The sequence below is a fragment of the Phyllobates terribilis genome, unplaced genomic scaffold (assembly GCF_046119375.1).
Source record: "Phyllobates terribilis strain yellow unplaced genomic scaffold, ASM4611937v1 Scaffold_5__5_contigs__length_657084704, whole genome shotgun sequence".
Classification (NCBI taxonomy): Eukaryota; Metazoa; Chordata; class Amphibia; order Anura; family Dendrobatidae; genus Phyllobates; species Phyllobates terribilis.
The window spans coordinates 41,580,706-41,601,489 of NW_027362765.1; the positions used below are offsets into that span (position 1 = coordinate 41,580,706).

At 46.5% G+C, this 20,784-nt stretch overlaps 1 protein-coding gene across 1 annotated transcript in view; it reads right to left on the reverse strand.

Annotated features, from left to right (window-relative positions):
* LOC141271424 (uncharacterized) overlaps positions 1 to 20,784 on the reverse strand; it is a 94,646-nt gene that overhangs the window by 53,579 nt on the left and 20,283 nt on the right. Inside the window, exon 7 of the mRNA XM_073681506.1 lies at positions 10,758 to 11,844. Coding sequence (XP_073537607.1) covers positions 10,758 to 11,844 — 1,087 coding nt within the window. The remainder of the gene's footprint in view (positions 1 to 10,757; positions 11,845 to 20,784) is intronic.

The following is a 20,784-nucleotide window of genomic DNA, read 5'->3' on the forward strand; positions in this document are numbered from 1 at the left end:
CATCTCAGGGTCTCTTCATGTAGGTCATGGCACAGGTAAAAAATAACAGTAAAATCTGCACTATAATATGGCGCTCCTTCCCTTCTGAGTTTTGCACTATGCCTGAAAAGTATTTCCCGATTACATGTAGGGCATTGTTGCAATCAGGAGAAATTGTACAACAAACTGAGAGGTCGATTTTTTCCTATTAGCCCTTATAAAAATTTGGGGCTAAAACAACATTTTAGTTGTAAAAATGTAATTATTCCTTCTTCACCACCCAATTGTATAAATTTCTGTGAGGCACACGTTGTGTCAACATGCTCACTGCACCCCCTAGATGAATTCATTAAGAGGTGTAGTTTGTAAAATGTTGTCACTTATAGAAGGTTTCTTCTGTTCTGGCACCTCAGGGGCTCGGCCAATGTGACATGACATCCTCAAACTATTCCAGCAAAATCTGAACTCTAATATGGCGCTTCTTCTCTTCTGAGCTTTGCAATGTGCCTCAAAAATAGTTTTTGACTACATATAGGGTATTGGCGCACTCAGGAGAAATTGCACACAAAATTGTACAGTGCATTTTCTCCATCTACCGTTGTGAACCAAAAAAAATTGTCACTAAAAGAACATTTTTGTTGGAAAAATTTTTGTTGAAGCACTTTGGGGTTCAAGGTGCTCACCACACATCTAGATACATTCCTTGAGGGGTCTAGTTTCCAAAATAAGGTCACTTGTTGGGGGTTTCCATTGTTTAGGCGTTTAGGCACATTAGATGCTCCCCAAATGCGACATTGCATCCACTCTTGATGCCAGCCATTTTTGCATTCAAAAAGTCAAACCGCGCTTCCGAGACCTGCCAGGCGCCCAAACAATAGTTTTACCCCACATATGGGGTATCGGTGTACTCAGAAGAAATTGCACATCAAATTTTGGGGTCCATTTTCTCCTGTTACCCTTGTGAAAATAAAAAAAAATTGGGTCTAAAGTAAAAACATTTTGAAAAAAGTTAAGTTCATTTTTTCCTTCCACATTGCTGCAGTTCCTGTGAAGCACCTGAAGGGTTAATAAACTTCTTGAATGTGGTTTTGAGCACCTTGAGGGGTGCAGTTTTTAGAATGGTGTCAATTTTGTGTATTTTCTGTCATATAGGCCCCCTAAAGTCACTTCAAATGTGATGTGGTCCCTAAAAAAATGGTTTTGTAGATTTTGTTGGAAAAATGAGAAATCGCTGGTCAACTTTTAACCCTTATAACTTCCTAACAATAAAAAATGATGTTTCAAAAATTTTACTGATGTAAAGTAGACATGTTGGAAATGTTAATTTAATTATTTTGTGTGACATAACCTTCTAGTTTAAGGGCATAAAAATTAAAGGTTGGAAAATTGCAAAATTTTCAACATTTTTACCAAATTTCCAATTTTTTCACAAATAAACGCAAGTCATATCGAACAAATCTTACCACAATCATGAAGTACAATATGTCACGAAAAACAACCTCAGAATCAGTGGGATCCATTGAAGCGTTTCAGAGTTATTACCTCATAAAGTGACACCAGTCAGATTTTAAAAATGAGGCTTGGTCATCAGGGCCGCCATCAGGGCATTACTGCACTTACTGCTGTATGGGGCCTGGTGAGCAGCAGTACAGAGAGCCCCATGGTGTAATAATGCGGCGAGTGCCGGGAAGTGCGCCGCCAAAGGGAAGGCGCACACCTCGGAGCTCTGTGCTTTCCCGGAGCTCTGCAGCCACACAGCCCCTTACCTTAATACTTCTCCTGACTTCTGTTCAGGTGATGGCGCGTATGTGATGACATCATCCAGAAGTCAGGAGAAGTATGAAGGAGCAGGGGCTGCATGGCTGCGGAGCTCCGGGAAAGCACCTACAGCGTTGCCAGGACAGCAGAAGCTGAGCTGCGCCTGCAGGTGATGGTAAGTATGGTCAAACTTTTTTTTTTTCCTTTTTCTTTCTTACATGAATTAAACAGGTGAGGGGAGAGGGTCTGAAAGTCACAGAGTGAGGGGGGGGGGTCTGGAAGTCACAGAGTGAGGGGGGGCCTGGAAGTCATGGAGTGAGGGGGGTCTGGAAATCATGGAGTGAGGGGGGTCTGGAAGTCATGGAGTGACGGAGGTCTGGAAGTCATGGAGTGAGGGGGGTCTGGAAGTCATGGAGTGAGGGGGGGTCTGGAAGTCATGGAGTGAGGGGGGGCTGCAAGTCATGGAGTGAGGGGGGCTGCAAGTCATGGAGTGAGGGGGGCTGCAAGTCAGGGAGTTAGGGGGGCTGCGAGTCAGGGAGTTAGGGGGGCTGCAAGTCAGGGAGTGAGGGGGGGCTGCAAGTCATGGAGTGAGGGGGGCTGCAAGACGTGGAGTGAGGGGGGCTGCAAGTCATGGAGTGAGGGGGGCTACAAGTCATGGAGTGAGGGGGGCTGCAAGAAAGAGACGGGGGCTGCAAATTATGGAGTGAGGGGGGCTGCAGATAATGGTGTAAGCGGGGGCTGCAAATGATGGTGTAAGGGGGGTGTTGCAAATGATGGAGTGGGGTGAAGAGGGACTGCAAATTATGAAGTACAGAGTGGGGATGAGGGACTGAAAATGATGGAGTACAGAGTGGGGGCGTTGAGGTTTCATGAGTGTGACTGATTGAATTGGTGGAAAGAGTATGGGTGCTAACTAATTTATATATTAGGTGGGGAATTGGATATCTATAGTTAGTGGGGGCGCAGTGGTGGATTACAATTTATATTTGGAGTGGTGGGTTGCATAATAAGTAATGATATATTAATGGTGGGTGCACGTCTGTATTCAGGTGAGTAGAAGGTGCCCCCCCTCTTGTGATTCTGCTGCTCACCGGCCCCATGGTGTAATAATGCGGCGAGTGCCGGGAAGTGCGCCGCCAAAGGGAAGGCGCACACTTCGGAGCTGTGTGCTTTCCCGGAGCTCCGCAGCCACACAGCCTCTTACCTTAATACTTCTCCTGACTTCTGGTCAGGTGACGGCGCGTATGCGATGACATCATCCAGAAGTCAGGAGAAGTATGAAGGAGCAGGGGATGCATGGCTGCGGAGCTCCGGGAAAGCACCTACAGCGTTGCCAGGACAGCAGAAGCCGAGCTGCGCCTGCAGGTGATGGTAAGTATGGTCAAACTTTTTTTTTTCCTTTTTCTTTCTTACATGAATTAAATAGGTGAGGGGAGAGGGTCTGAAAGTCACAGAGTGAGGGGGGGGTTCTGGAAGTCACAGAGTGAGGGGGGGGTCTGGAAGTCACAGAGTGAGGGGGGTATGGAAGTCATGGAGTGAGGGGGGTCTGGAAATCATGGAGTGACGGAGGTCTGGAAGTCATGGAGTGAGGGAGGTCTGGAAGTCACGGAGTGAGGGGGGTTGCAAGTCATGGAGTGAGGGGGGACTGCAAGTCATGGAGTGAGGGGGGCGGCAAGTCAGGTAGTGAGGGACGCTGCAAGTCAGGGAGTGAGGGGGGCTGCAAGTCAGGGAGTGAGGGGGGCTGCAAGTCATGGAGTGAGGAGGGGCTGCAAGTCATGGAGTGAGGGGGGGCTGCAAGTCATGGAATGAGGGGGGGCTGCAAGTCATGGAGTGAGGGGGGGCTGCAAGTCATGGAGTGAGGGGGGACTGCAAGTCATGGAGTGAGGGGGGCGGCAAGTCAGGTAGTGAGGGGCGCTGCAAGTCAGGGAGTGAGGGGGCTGCAAGTCAGGGAGTGAGGGGGGCTGGAAGTCATGGAGTGAGGGGGGCTGCAAGACATGGAGTGAGGGGGGACGAGGAACTGCAAATGATGGAGTGAGTGGGAGGGGGCTGAAAATGATGGCGTGGGGGGGCTGCAAATGATGGAGTGAGGGGGGGCTGCAAATAGAGTGGGGGGATGAGGGACTGCAAATGATGGAGTGGGGTGAAGAGGGACTGCAAATGATGAAGTACAGAGAGGGGATGAGGGACTGCAAATGATGGAGTTTAGAGTGGGGATGAGGGACTGCAAATGATGGAGTGCAGAGTGGGGGCGTTGAGGTTTCATGAGTGTGACTGATTGAATTGGTGGAAAGAGTATGGGTGCTAACTAATTTATATATTAGGTGGGGAAGTGGATATCTATAGTTAGTGGGGGTGCAGTGGTGGATTACAATTTATATTTTGAGTGGTGGGTTGCATAATAAGTAATGATATATTAATGGTGGGTGCACGTCTGTATTCAGGTGAGTAGAAGTGGAAAAAGTGGGGAATGTGCTCTGCAAGAGGTGCTCTAGATAACTGTTATTTTATGCAGAGACAAGTTTTGGCTGGAAGAAGTGATGGCAGTCTGCACTGAATAAAAAAGAAAAGCAACGATGAAGGACTTCTACTAGAGACGTCACTAGTTAGTCAGTGTTACCTGTACACCTACACTATATACAAAGCTCCTATGTATAATATCACTGGTGTTCACTATATTACCTGTACACTATACACTATATACAGAGCTCCTGTGTATAATATCAATGGTTTTCACTGTATTACTTGTACAGTATACATTATATACAGAGCTCGTGTATGTCACTGGTGATCCCTTTATTACCTGTACAATGACACTATATACAGAGCTCTCGTGTATATTGGCACTTATGGTAATATTAGTATTTTGTTTTTTATTAATGATCAGTATTGTATTATTTGGTCATTATGTGGTGGTAATATGTGATCTGGTTATGGTGTGGCAGTATTTCTCCTTTGTATGTGATATTATTTGGTTACTATGTGGTGGTTATATGTGGTCTAGCCATGGTGTGATGGTATTTGTCCCTGTATGTGGTATTATCCGGTCACTATGTGGTGGTAATATGTGCTCTGGTCATGGTGTGGCGGTATTTGTTCCTTGTATGTGGTAGTATTGGTCATTTAAAAAAATGTGTGTGACACATTCTCTTAAAGAAAATTAAATAAAAATATACCTATATTGGATGTTTTAACAAATGTTTAATAGGTTAGAGGACCGGCCAGAAGAGTATCCTTGTCGTGGTGGCGGCTTCAAAAATCTTTTGGCCAAAACAAAAGCTGCCGGCTATGTATGTAATCTGGTGTTCGATGGGAACTATTAATATGTGATTGGCGAGGACTTGGTGCATAAATGGACTTTTTACAAGAGTGAGGGGTGGGACTGTGGAAGTTTTGAGGTGTGGAGGCAGAGCTGAGGTGGAGGCGGAGTTGGGGTGGTGCCTGGGCGGAGTCTCAAGGGGGCCCGAAAATTTTGCCAGTATGGGGCCCTGAAATCCCTGGTGGCAGCCTTGGCATGAAGCACCGCTAACCAAACACCACAATAAAGACCAAGGAGATCTCCAAACAAGTCAGGGACAAAGTTGAGAAGTACAAGTCAGGGTTGGGTTATAAAAAAAAGAAAAAATATCCCAATCTCTGATGATCCCCCGGAGCACCATCAATCATCATCAGATGGAAAGAACATGGTACAACAACATACCTGCCAAGAGAGGGCCATCCACCAAAATTCTCAGCCCGGGCAAGGAGGGCATTAATTACAGAGGTAGCACCGAGACCAAAAGTAACCCTGAAGGAGCTGCAGAGTTCCCAAGCAAAGACAAGAGTATCTCTCAATACGACCAAAATAATATGTACCCTCCATAGAGGTGGCCTTTATGGAAGAGTGGGCAAAAAAGCCTTTACTTACACACAAGAATTGTAAAGCTTGTTTTGAGTTTGCCAAAAGACGTGGGAGACTCCCCAAATGTATGGAGGAAGGTGCTATGGTCAAATGAGACTAAAATTTAACTTTTTGGCCACCAAGGTAAACGCTATGTCTGCCGCCAAACCAACACAGCTCATCACCCCAAGTACATCATCCTTACATTGAAAATGGTGGTGGCAGCATCATACTGTGGGGATGTTTTGGGGCAGTAGGGAGAGGGAAAATGGATGGTGCAAATTACACGGATATTCTTGAGCAAAACCTGTTTCAGTCTGTCAGTGATTTCACACTGGGATGCAGGTTCACCTTCCAACAAGACAATGACCCAAAGCATACTGATAAAGCAACACTCGAGTGGTTTAAGGGGAAACATGTAAATGTTTTGCAGTAGCATAGTCAAAGCCCTGACCTTACTCCAATTGAGAATCTGTGGTCAGACTTGAAGATTGCTGTTCACCAGAAGAAACCATCTAACTTGAAGGAGCTGGAGCAGTTTTGCCTTTAGGAATGGGCAAGATGTGGAAAGCTCATAGAGACTTATCCAAAGCGACTTGCAGCTGTAATTGACGTAAGAGGAGGCTCTACAAAGTACTGACTTTAGGGGGTGAATAATTATGCACACTGAACTTTTCATTTATTTTGTCCTATTTGTTGTTTGCTTTACATAAAAAGAAAACCAAATGTTCACAGTTGTAGGCATGTTCTTTACATGAACTGATTCAAACCTTAAAAAAAAAATGAAATTCCAGGTTGTGAGGTAGCAAAACATGAAAATGCCATGGTGGTGGGGAGGTAGGAATACTTTCGCAATCCTCTAACTCCAATTAAAAGTTTCTAGGATTAATTTTAAGGCATCGGAGAAAATTAAGGAAATACACAGGCATGTGATTTTCAAAGCTCTCCAAAGAATCAATGAAGATCACATTTATTTTTCCATTCATGAATAAAGATGTACCGCTCATAAATTTAGACATTTCTTATATGACAGCCAATAGCAGAATAAACAACTGCATAGTAAGTAAAGACACTCAGCCTAGTCTCACCCCCTCAGCAGCTCTTTCTTTCAGTGAGTTCTACTGAGAATTACCACACCCTATAAGATTTTGGTAGGACTGAAGATATTAACCCCTTCCTTATTCTAGGGGCGCAATCAGACGTCTGTATAAATCAAACCAAAATCCGTCCGCAATGCTCATATTGGCCACGTCTCTCCTGAACTGAGCATGACAGCTACATAGAAATATATGAAGCTGTCATGCTCAGGTCGGGAGAGACGCAAGTCAGTCCGTGCATTGCAGTTCGATTTCGGTCCAGTTTATACGACCGTCTGACTGCGCCCTTACACTGTACATAGTTACTATCACCTTGTACTTATACAGGCCAATGTAATAACCACACTAGTGTGTTAATAAACGTGCAGGCTCGAGGGATCTGTAGAAAGTGTGTGTAGTGTCTGACAACCCCGTTAAATGTCATTACACAGCGGGACCAGAAATCAATGCAATGGTCACAATTTGATGAATCAACAAAATTTCTTATGAACCTCTTAAAAATAGAGATGAATGAATCAGTTTGTAACAAATCAAATTTGTCATGAACTTCTCAAAAAGTTTGCAATATTTTTGAGATTTGGTTAGCAGGAATCGAGTAAAATTGCAGCCAGTAGGCCCTCACCTGTCACCTGTGTTATACCATTATTGCAGGTACCTGTTATTCCACTCCAGTCTTGGGTTCTTTAGGGGCTTTTTCTTCTTATGCTGAGGCCTGTGATTGACCTCACGCACTCACGTGAGGGGTCCATGCACATCATGACATTTGAACTCTTCCCCCGCATAACTGGCCTCAGTGCCAGAATAAAATCAAAGACCAGGTTAGAGGACTGGGACCTACAACCGGCATCAGACATGTGAGGGTCTATGACAGATGAGTATAATGTATGTTATTATTTTTTTTATCCCCTCTTTCCCTCTATTTATTGGGCCACCACACAATCATCATTATCATTCTCCCCGATTCGTCTGACTGTGGACTCAGTGTGAGACATTTCCTGCACTCCTGGCATCCCACCCTTCCTGAGTCAAACCTCAGGATTTCCCTGAATCAGTGTTCCACTACTACCTCCGCTGTCATTGCCAGTGCCCCTACCACAAGGATGTCAGTGTCACTAATACTCCCTACTACACCAACACAACTTGGCGTCTGTCATGTTCTCCATCTCATCCAAGTCCAAATGCTAACTGTTTATCTGATGCAATACATGAACTGGAAAAATAAGTTGTGAAATAAAATAGACAATTGATAGTCCACATTCAGAGAATAAATGTTTCAGTGGCAAAGGAGGAGGAAGGTGCATAAACTGACTCAAACTGATGGTGTCACTGTCAGAGGTGACACAATACTACTGTGACTGAGCTGAGTGATTTGCCATATATTGCATAATGTTCTTCACCTCTTCCTTACAAATACAATGAACAATTGTGACCTTCATACTGTAGTACAACTGTTTGGGTAGTTGGTGCAAATGTTTGTGCTGCTAGGGACTCCCACTTTCTCATTGTCAGGTGCATTTTTTTTTATTTTACATTACAACATCTATTGCCATTGCTACTTGTTTTTTTTATTTTTTTTTACTAGACTAGAATTAACTTTTGCACTGTTTTGAACCACATTTCCCCCCTTTTGCAAAAAGGACTGACCAAACAATTGCTAGGTACATGGCCTGCCTAAAACACAGCATCTTCAACAGTCCGCAGTATTGGTGTGGAGTCTACAGACGTCAAATTTGACTAATAAAACAAACAATCAAAAGAAAGTGGGCACCATCGAAATAATGGGGAGTGCACATTGCATAATAAAAGAAATGACAATAAAGTAAGAAAAAAGGAAGCATGCTTAAATAGGCACATCCCACCAAATAAAATCAATATTTTTATTAAAATTTAAATATACGAAAAACACCAAATTCATACGGGGTAAAACCAATTAAAAATCTGCACAATACAATGTGTCACAAAATAAATAAAAGTCTCAGTTCAAAAAAACTGAGACAATAGACTCCCCCATATGGAGTGTAGGTAGATATCCAGAAATAAACCGTCTGAGACTACAGAAAAAAACATGATGAACAAATACAAAAATCAGTAATGAAAAAATAATACAGCATCAAAAATCATATGAAGAGTGCCAACAATAATAAAAGTATATACAGTGGTGGCCAAAAGTATTGGCACCCCTGCAATTCTGTCAGATAATACTCAGTTTCTTCCTGAAAATGATTGCAATCACAAATTCTTTGGTATTATTATCTTCATTTAATTTGCTTGCAAGGAAAAAACACAAAAGAGAATGAAGCAAAAATCAAATCATTGATCATTTCACACAAAACTCCAAAAATGGGCCAGACAAAAGTATTTGCACCTTTAGCCAAAATAACTGCGAACAACCGCTTCCGGTAACCATCAATGAGTTTCTTACAATGCTCTGCTGGAATTGTAGACCATTCTTCTTTGGCAAACTGCTCCAGGTCCCTGATATTTGAAGGGTGCCTTCTCCAAACTGCCATTTTGAGATCTCTCCACAGGTGTTCTATGGAATTCAGGTCTGGACTCATTGCTGGCCACCTTAGAAGTCTCCAGTGCTTTCTCTCAAACCATTTTATAGTGCTTTTGGAAGTGTGTTTTGGGTCATTGTCCTGCTGGAAGACCCATGACCTCTGAGGGAGACCCAGCTTTCTCACACTGGGCCCTACATTATGCTGCAAAATTTGTTGGTAGCCTTCAGACTTCATAATGCCATGCACACGGTCAAGCAGTCCAGTGCCAGAGGCAGCAAAGCAACCCCAAAACATCAGGGAACCTCCGCCATGTTTGACTGTAGGGACCGTGTTCTTTTCTTTGAATGCCTCTTTTTTTTTCCTGTACACTCTATGTTGATGCTTTTTCCCAAAAAGCTCTACTTTTGCCTCATCTGACCAGAGAACATTCTTCCAAAACTTTTTAGGCTTTCTCAGATAAGTTTTGGCAAACTCCAGCCTGGCTTTTTTATGTCTCGGGGTAAGAAGTGGGTCTTCCTGGGTATCCTACCATACAGTCCTTTCTCATTCAGACGCCGACGGATAGTACGGGTTGACACTGTTGTACCCTTGGACTGCAGGGCAGCTTGAACTTGTTTGGATGTTAGTCGAGGTTCTTTATCCACCATCCGCACAATCTTGCGTTGAAATCTCTCGTCAATTTTTCTTTTCCGTCCACATCTAGGGAGGTTAGCCACAGTGCCATGGGCTTTAAACTTCTTGATGACACTGCGCACGGAAGACACAGGAACATTCAGGTCTTTGGAGATGGACTTGTAGCCTTGAGATTGCTCATGCTTCCTCACAATTTGGTTTCTCAAGTCCTCAGACAGTTCTTTGGTCTTCTTTCTTTTCTCCATGCTCAATGTGGTACACACAAGGACACAGGACAGAGGTTGAGTCAACTTTAATCCATGTTAACTGGCTACAAGTGTGATTTAGTTATTGCCAACACCTGTTAGGTGCCACAGGTAAGTTACAGGTGCTGTTAATTACACGAATTAGAGAAGCATCACATGATTTTTCAAACAGTGCCAATACTTTTGTCCACCCCCTTTTTTAGGTTTGGTGTGGAAATATATCCAATTTGGCTTTAGGACAATTCTTTTTGTGTTTTTTCATTGAAGACAAATTAAATAAAGAGAATAATACCAAAGAATTTGTGATTGCAATCATTTTCAGGAAGAAACTGAGTATTATCTGACAGAATTGCAGGGGTGCCAATACTTTTGGCCACCTCTGTATTAGCACATTAAATAAATACTAGTCCAGTGGAAACAGGTAGAGGATTAAGTAAGAGAAAAATATCTGTGGGGCAAAAAAGAAATCCTCAGATGTATAGATGAAATTCAGCCTCTTCTGGGGGTGTAAAAAGGCGGCAACCAATTTATTTAATTCCCACAAAGTGAATCACAAGTTTTTGAAATTTGCAGGGCTCACCAAATTGCTAAATATTTGCCACACATTAGATTTGCATTCCATCAATTTGCTCATCTCTAGTAATAAGTCTAGCCATAAAACATTTACACAAATGAATAAGTTGTCTTTGTGTGAGTAATTTGATGTGTAACAAGATGTGACTTCTGTTTAAAACATTGCCCGCAATCTAAACATGAAAATGACTTTTCTCCTGTGTGAATTCTTTGATGGTCACCAAGATTTGATTTTCGAGAAAAACATTTCCCACATTCTAAGCATGAAAATGGCTTCTCCCCTGTGTGAGTTTTATTATGGGCAACAAGGTTTGACTTCCGAGAAAAACTTTTCCCACATTCTATGCATGAAAATGGTTTCTCCCCTGTGTGACCTCTACGATGTGTAAAAAGATGTGATTTTTGACTAAAACACTTCCCACACTCTGTGCACGAGAATGGCTTCTCTCCTGTGTGAATTCTCTGATGGGTAACAAGATCTGACTTCTGTTTAAAACATTTCCCACATTCTGAACATGAATATGGCTTCTCCCCAGTGTGACTTTTCTCGTGCCTTACAAGATTCGACTGACGGTTAAAACAAGCTCCACATTCTAAACATGAGAACGGCTTCTCTCCAGTGTGACTTCTCTCATGTATAAGAAGCAGTGATTTCTCTGTAAAACATTTCCCACATTCAAAACATGAATATGGCTTCACTCTCTTGTGAATTCTTTGATGTATGACAAGTTTTGAACCAGCCGTAAAACATTTCACACATTCAGAACATGGATTCTCCCCTGTGTTAGTTTTTTGATGCTCAAAAAGATTTGATGTCCATGTAAAAGAGTTTCCACTTTCGGAGTGTGAAAATTCCTTTGCTTCTGTGTGACTTTTCTCATGTTTAAAAAGATTTGATATATCTATGTAACATTCTCCACAATTTAAACAAGCAAATGGATTTCCCCCATTGTGAGATATTTCATGTTCAACATCCTTTCCGTTATTTTTCTTAACAGTCTGTATAGAATCAGAAGATAGGACCTGTTGAAAACAATTAGATGATAGATCTTCACTGTGAAGGGATGATGGCATATCTGATATAGTTGCATGTGCTTCACATATATCTTGAGTGATGCCTTGATCATCTGCTTTATAATTTGAAGATCTCACAAGTCCATCTGAGCTTGTGATACAGTCACCTGCCAAGAAGAATGATTATTTTTTATTTTTGTGCAATATAATCTTAATATTATAGTATTTGTTATAATATTTCTATGTAAAAAATGCCATACAAACTGCAGGGCAAGTAGCAAAATTAATATAAGGTAAAAAAAAAAAGTGACAAACAGGGCCTTATGATAAAATACTTTGTGTTATTATGTGGTGTTGTTAACCCTTTGCCTCTGCAGCCAATTTTTCATCTTACACTTTGCATTTTTTCTTCCCCTTCCAAGAGCCGTTACCTTATTTTTCCATCGGCACAGCCATATGGAGCTTGTTTTTTGAGGGATGAATTGGAGTATTGAATGACACCATTTATTTTACCATATAATGTAATGAAAATGGAAAAAAATTCCATGTTACTATGTACTGTAAATGCTGAAAAAAAAATGCAATTCTGCAATTGGTTTTTGAGGGGGTTGGTTTTACAGCCTTCATGGTATCGTAAATATGACCTGGAAACATGGCTCTCCAGGTCACTACGATTATGGCAAAACCATAGCTTTTTTTTCATGTAAGTAGTGATAAAACAAATTCTGAAATTTTTATGAAAAAAATAAAACATTTTTGGTTTGTCGCCATTTTTGGAGGCCTGTAATGTTTTTATTTTTCCATCAACAGAGGTGTGTGAGGGTTTTTTTTTTTCGCATGGCAAGCTGACTGTTTTATTGATACCAATTTGGGGTATATTCTACATTTTGATAATTTGTTTTTTATACATATTTTTTAGGGGGTGTGCTGACCGTAAAACCACAATTCTGGTGTTTTGATTATTTTTCCCTTTGCGGCATTTACCGTATAGGTTAATTGAATTTATATTTTGTTAGAAAGGAATATTATGGACATGGCAATACGAAACGATTTTATTTTTTAGTTTCTTTATTTTTACCGATGGAAAAAAGGGTTAATGCTCACCTTTTTTTATAATTTTAACAACTTTTAAAATTTTCTTACTTTATTTTTTAGTTCTCTTAAGGGACTTAAACCTACAGTATTGCAGTTTATAAACTATATAGTGAAAATCATCTGAGCTTCACAGGAGTAGTAAGATGTCACCAGGCTCGTACCTGGTTGGTTCTCATACGGCTGCACTGAATAAGAAGAATATTCCCCATTCTAGTTGCAGAGAAGTGACAGGCCTATTAGCAGTATTTGTCAGCTCTACGTTGCTCCTAGGGCTAGCGTTTTATTGACACAACACAGGACCTCCATTTGACTCTGACCAGACTGGGGTTTAAAGTCTAACCAACCCCTTGGTCTTCACCTTGAAGTCTATTCCTCACAAGGAGTTATGGGCTTTGCTTTAGGAAGATCTGCAGTTTGTAGTTCCCTGAATAATAAGATTAGGTGGACACTTTTGCGCAAGAGCAACAGTAAAGAAAGAGTCTGGTTACCAGTAGCCAACCACAGATATTGGTAAGAGTTGTGGTCTCTGCTTGATCACAGTCTTGAAACCAAGACAATTTAAGCCTCCTTCCTTGGGGTCCTTCCCAAAAAGAGTTTTGCAAGGCATGAAGAGAAATTTCAAAGTAATTTCTTGTTGAGCAGAGAAGTATAAATGTCTTCCTTCAACTTTGTGAAGCTGGATGAATAGAGGGGCAGAAGGAGATGTATAAAGACCACAAAGGTACAAGAAAGAAAATTTTTGTTTAGCTTGGTCTTTGTATTAACAATAAATATGCTGTATCAATGCTACTCACTTGGGAGCGATATAAGGTATAACTGGAACCGGTAGTATTTAAAAGTCTGGCTTGTTTATTTTAGTCCTTATAAACAGTATTACAGGAAACTGGAATACAGCCCTTGTCCGGCACAAAGTACAACATAAAAAAAGAGTCCATACAATAGTGCTGGTTAGCCCGCCTTGCTTAGAGTCCAACTTCTTAGTCCTTTAGCAAAGGCACTCAATTCAGGAGATCTGCATACCTCCATACACACACCACATGTGAGACAAAACAGGTCTCATTTTACCCAGTGAACCACACCCAGGGGTGGAGATATGGTGAGCAGCCATTGAGCTGCTCATAATCATCCAGTCATGGCTGATTAACCCCTTTTTGTCCTATATACACTAAAGCATTACTTCAGATTTAGCTCCCATCCACTATGTGTCTAACAACCACCTTACAATGCCAATACTGTGCTTTGTGAAAAATGTGATTGTGAGAATAACCCTTTATCTTTTTGGACCACTCTCTTGCAAAATCTAAGAATATTAGTGAACTGGAGGCCATTGCCCATGAGGAATGGAGTAATATTCCTCAGGAACAATGCCGTAGGCTGCGGTCTAGCTATGCCTCACATTTGCAACAGGTCATAAACCAAAGTAGCCCTACTAGGTACTAAAGATGCTTGTGATGAAAGGGCAAAATAATTATGAAACTGCAGTAGTTGTAGTAGTATTTGAGCTATTTAAATTGTTTTTCTTTAATTGATTTGTAAGTGTTGCTAATAAGCCTAATTTACAATGGACGGGTGTAGCGCCGGCGTCCCTGCCCTCTGCTAGGCAGGGACGCTGTTCCCCTCACCTCTCTGCTCCGTGCCCGGCGTCCTCCTCCCGCTCTGCTGGCAGCGCGCGCTCCTTCCCGGCCACTGTGCTTAGGGCGCGCGCGCGCGCTCTCCCTCCCTCTTAAAGGGGCCGCGCGCGCCGTCCTAAGGAGTCCCCGGCCAATGGCCGGAGGACTTCACCATATATAAGGCACCTCCTCCAAAATGGAGGTGCCCGAGCAATGTTGTTGCACGGTTCACTACTCTGCTTCAGCCCTCAGGTCCCGTTGCCAGTTACCTGCCAGATACCTGCCAGATTCCTGCCAGCTTGCTGTCTTATTCCTGCCTGATATTCTGCTACCTGCCTGCTAGCCTGAGGTCCGACGGTCTGCCTTACAACTCCTGTCAGTCTGTCTAAGGACCAGCTTGCCCGCTCACCTGGGAGCGCACATCAGCTACCTGCCTGCTTGCCTGAGGTCCGACGGTCTGCCTTCCAACTCCTGTCAGTCTGTCTATGGACCAGCTTGCCCGCTCACCTGGGAGCGCACATCTGCTACCTGCCTGCTAGCCTACCTGGAGGCTCCGCCGTCACGTGCTGTGACCACCTGCCTGTCCAGTGACTCCTGCCCGCTCACCTGGGAGCGCTCATCTGCTGCCTGTCTGCTAGCCTACCTGGAGGCTCTGCCGTCACGTGCTGTGACCACCCGCCTGTCCAGAGACTTCTGCCCGCTCACCTGGGAGCGCTCATCTGCCGCCTGTCTGTTGGTCTTCCTGGAGGCTCCGCCGTCACATGCCGTGACCACCCGTTTATCCAGAGACTCTCGCCTGCTCACCTGGGAGCTCACGTCTACCATCAGCCGCCACAGGTCGTACCAACCCTTTACCCAGAGACTGCCCCGGTCACTTGCCGTGACCATCTACCCTTTACCCAGAGACTGCCCCGGTCACTTGCCGTGACCATCTGCCCGTTCATCCAGAGACTGACCCGGTCACTTGCCGTGACCTCCTGCCCGTTCTTCCAGAGACTGTCCCGGTCACCTGCTGTGACTGCCTGCCTGGTCGCCACCCGCTCCCTTACAAGGACCGCCCCCTTGTATAGTAGCTCAGAGGTTCCGCCTCCCAGACCCGTTACAGTTTGCTCGGGCCATGGAACCCGGTGGTACCCAAGCTCCCTCGCTCTCGGACCTGTGTCATGAACTGTCCCGTCAGAGGTCCCAACAGGAGTCCATCCTGGGTCACCTGCGGAATGTCAATTCTCGCCTGGACACTCTGACTGCTCCGCCAGCAACCTCCGCCAGTGCCATGACTCGCAATCCGGCAGCTCCGCTGCCCACTAATACCATGGTATCCTGCCCCAGACCCCGGTTTTCTGCACCTCCTCGCTTCGTAGGCGACTCCGCCCAGGCTCGGGGCTTCATAAATCAGTGCACCCTGCACTTTGAACTCCTGTCCCACCAGTTTAACTCCGACCGGGCCAAAATTGCCTTCATCATGTCCCATCTCACCGGGGAGGACCTGGCCTGGCTAAATCCTCTGTGGGAGAGAGGAGACCCCCTGGTGTCCGACTTGCCTGCCTTTCTCACGGCTTTCCGGAAAGTCTTCGACGAACCCGGACGGAGGACCTCATCCGCATCATCACTGCTACGCCTCCGTCAGGGAAGTCTCACCGTGGGCCAATATGCCATACGGTTCCGTACCCTTGCCTCGGAGCTGGCCTGGGATAACGACGCTCTGGTATCCGTCTTCTGGGAGGGTCTGTCCGGCCGTATTAAAGATGAACTTGCCGGTCGGGACATTCCTACCACTCTCGATGACCTAATAACTCTTGCCACCCAGATTGACCTACGGTTCCGGGAGCGTGCCGAAGAGGTCACCCGTGAGAGGAGGTTTCCACGTCTAGCTCCTACTTTTCAGAAACCCGTCACTCCCTCCGTCTCTCCCCAGGTACACTCTCCTGAGCCTATGCAGGTCGACCAGACCAAGATGGTCAAAACCCGCCAGGACTTACGCCGTGCCGAGGGGAGCTGCTTCTACTGTGGCAGTAAGGAGCACCGGATCCGTGCCTGCCCGGAGAGGTCGGGAAACGCCTGTGTCTAGGTTCGCTCAGAGAGGTCGACCTAGACAAGAATAAATCCTCTCCATCTCTGCTGCTGTCAGTCTCAATCGTCTGCGGGGAGAACCGTTATTTCGAACTAGCCCAACTTGACTCTGGAGCAGCCGGGAATCTTATTTCACAGTCCCTGGTAGAGAAATACCGCATCCCCACCAAACCTCTGGCTGTACCCTTGTCTGTTGCTGCCGTGGATGGGGGTCTCTTACCACGCCCCATCCAACTCATCACCGAATCCATTACTCTGCAGGTGGGAATGCTGCATTCTGAGAGTATCTCCTTTCATGTTCAGCCTGGACTCTCTCACGCCCTCTTGCTAGGTCTACCTTGGCTCCAGAGACATGCACCCGTGCTTGACTGGCAGACCGGAGAAGTCCTTCGCTGGGGACAGGACTGCCATAAGACCTGTCTGGTTCCCGTCCATCCCGTCCGTCCTTCTCCTACCCCAGCTAATCTACCTGGACTTCCGATTCCTTATTGGTCTTATGCTGATGTCTTTAATAAAAAGGAGGCAGAGACACTACCCCCTCATAGACCATACGACTGCCCTATCGACCTGTTACCCGGTACTACTCCTCCCCGTGGGCGTATTTATCCATTATCCGCTGCTGAGACCCAGTCGATGTCCGAATATATTGAGGAGAATCTGGCCAGGGGATTCATCCGGAAATCTACCTCCCCGGCGGGAGCAGGCTTCTTTTTCGTCAAAAAGAAGGACGGCTCTCTCCGTCCCTGTATAGACTATAGAGGCCTTAACCAGATCACGGTGAAGAATAAGTACCCCCTTCCGCTCATTCCGGAGTTATTTGATCGTCTGAGGGGGGCTAGAATCTTCACCAAACTGGACCGCCATGGGGCGTACAACCTGGTTCATATCCGTCAGGGGGATGAATGGAAGACGGCATTCAACACCCGGGACGGCCACTATGAATATCTGGTAATGCCCTTTGGTCTCTGTAACGCTCCTGCTGTCTTTCAAGAGTTGGTCAATGACATCTTCCGGGACCTTCTCTACTCCTGCGTAGTGGTGTACCTGGACGACATCTTGGTCTTCTCTCCGGATCTCCAGACTCACCGGAGGGACGTTCGTCAGGTCCTGCTCAGGCTCAGGCAGAATCACCTCTTCGCTAAATATGAGAAGTGCCTCTTTGAGCAGACCTCGCTTCCGTTTTTGGGCTACATTATTTCTCAGACCGGCCTACGAATGGATCCAGAGAAACTGTCTGCCATCGAGAAATGGCCTCGACCGGAGGGGTTGAAGGCCATTCAGCAGTTCCTGGGCTTCGCCAACTACTACCGCCTCTTCATACCACACTTCTCTTCCCGGACTGCCCCAATTTCCGCGCTCACCCGTAAGGGTACTAATCCCAAAGAGTGGCCGCCCGAAGCAGAGGAGGCCTTTCTTTCCTTAAAACAGGCCTTCTCTTCCGCCCCGGTGCTGCATCGCCCGGACGGCAACAAGCAGTTCTTCCTGGAAGTTGACGCCTCCTCCTCTGGAGCCGGAGCGGTACTTACTCAAAAATCATCTTCCGGGAGGATGGTAACTTGCGGCTTCTTCTCTAAACTCTTCTCCTCCTCAGAGCGCAATTATTCCATAGGAGACCGAGAGTTATTGGCCATCAAACTGGCATTGGAGGAGTGGCGTTACCTGCTCGAGGGGGCTCTTCACCCGGTAATAATTTACACTGACCACAAGAACCTGGCTTACCTCCAGCATGCCCAGAGACTTAACCCGCGCCAAGCCCGGTGGTCCTTGTTTTTTGCTCGCTTTGATTTTGTTCTTCATTTTCGCCCGGCTGACAAAAACGTCAAGGCGGACGCCTTGTCTCGATCCTTTCTGGTGTCTGATCTCGAGGAAGATCCGAAACACATCATCGATCCCGCCAGAGTAATGCAGGTGGCTCCCGTGAGTCTAAATCGTCTCCCTCCCGGAAAGACGTTCGTATCAGTACCTGATCGGTTGAAGATCCTTCACTGGGGTCACTCGTCTAAACTGGCTGGCCACGCCGGTCAGAAAAAGACCCTCCAGCTTATTACCCGGCACTACTGGTGGCCTACCCTGCACAAGGACGTAATAGACTTTGTTTCTGCCTGTGTGTCCTGCGCCCGCAACAAGGTTCCGAGACATCTGCCAGCCGGTCGCCTCCTTCCGCTTTCTGTACCTGCTGCCCCCTGGCAGCATATAGCAATGGACTTTATAACTGACCTCCCAGTCTCTGCCGGTTGTACGGTCATTTGGGTGGTCGCTGACCGCTTCTCCAAGATGGCTCATTTCGTTCCCCTGCCAGGCCTCCCGTCTGCACCCGAGCTAGCTAAAGACTTTATTCGTCACATCTTTCGTCTTCATGGCCTGCCCCTCCACATCGTGTCGGATCGTGGGGTACAGTTCACCTCACGCTTCTGGAGAGCCACTTGTAAACTGCTAGACGTCACCCTGGACTTCTCTTCCGCTTACCACCCACAGTCCAATGGTCAAGTGGAGCGGATCAATCAGAACCTGACCAGTTACCTCCGGCACTTCATTAATGCCCATCATTCAGACTGGGTGGATCTCCTACCATGGGCCGAGTTCTCTTATAACAATCACGAGAGCGAATCCTCCTCCAAATCCCCGTTTTTTGTAGTCTTCGGTCAGCATCCTCGGATTCCTTTTCCTGTCTCCACCTCTGTGGACAACCCGGCTGCGGAATCTCTCGTTAGTAAATTTTCCTCCATTTGGGAGAGTACCCGATCCGCACTCCTTCAGTCGTCCGAACGGATGAAAAGACACGCTGACAAAAAACGCCTGGATCCTCCACAATTTCGTCCTGGAGATAAAGTCTGGCTCTCATCTAAATATGTCCGACTCAAGATACCTTCTTACAAGTTAGGGCCTCGGTTCATCGGTCCTCTGGAGGTCATCAGTCAGATCAACCCGGTGGCCTATAAATTGAAACTCCCGGCCAACTTACGGGTCCCTAACTCCTTCCATGTATCTCTCCTCAAACCTGTGGTACTTAACTCTTTTTCCAAGTCTACAGGTACGCCTCCTGCTCCGGTTTCTGCTGAGGACGAGTTTGAGGTAGAGAACATTCTTGCCACCAAAAGGGTAAGAGGAAAGACCTTTTTTCTAGTAGATTGGAAGGGGTTTGGTCCTGAGGAAAGAACGTGGGAGCCCCGGGAGAACATCCATGCCCCTCTTATCCTTGCTAAATTTCTGTCTGGCCTAAAAAAGGGGGGGCCTAAAGGGGGGGGTACTGTAGCGCCGGCGTCCCTGCCCTCTGCTAGGCAGGGACGCTGTTCCCCTCACCTCTCTGCTCCGTGCCCGGCGTCCTCCTCCCGCTCTGCTGGCAGCGCGCGCTCCTTCCCGGCCACTGTGCTTAGGGCGCGCGCGCTCTCCCTCCCTCTTAAAGGGGCCGCGCGCGCCGTCCTAAGGAGTCCCCGGCCAATGGCCAGAGGACTTCACCATATATAAGGCACCTCCTCCAAAATGGAGGTGCCCGAGCAATGTTGTTGCACTGTTCACTACTCTGCTTCAGCCCTCAGGTCCCGTTGCCAGTTACCTGCCAGATACCTGCCAGATTCCTGCCAGCTTGCTGTCTTATTCCTGCCTGATATTCTGCTACCTGCCTGCTAGCCTGAGGTCCGACGGTCTGCCTTACAACTCCTGTCAGTCTGTCTAAGGACCAGCTTGCCCGCTCACCTGGGAGCGCACATCAGCTACCTGCCTGCTTGCCTGAGGTCCGACGGTCTGCCTTCCAACTCCTGTCAGTCTGTCTATGGACCAGCTTGCCCGCTCACCTGGGAGCGCACATCTGCTACCTGCCTGCTAGCCTACCTGGAGGCTCCGCCGTCACGTGCTGTGACCACCTGCCTGTCCAGTGACTCCTGCCCGCTCACCTGGGAGCGCTCATCTGCTGCCTGTCTGCTAGCCTACCTGGAGGCTCTGCCGTCACGTGCTGTGACCACCCGCCTGTCCAGAGACTTCTGCCCGCTCACCTGGGAGCGCTCATCTGCCGCCTGTCTGTTGGTCTTCCTGGAGGCTCCGCCGTCACATGCCGTGACCACCCGTTTATCCAGAGACTCTCGCCTGCTCACCTGGGAGCTCACGTCTACCATCAGCCGCCACAGGTCGTACCAACCCTTTACCCAGAGACTGCCCCGGTCACTTGCCGTGACCATCTACCCTTTACCCAGAGACTGCCCCGGTCACTTGCCGTGACCATCTGCCCGTTCATCCAGAGACTGCCTCGGTCACTTGCCGTGACCTCCTGCCCGTTCTTCCAGAGACTGTCCCGGTCACCTGCTGTGACTGCCTGCCTGGTCGCCACCCGCTCCCTTA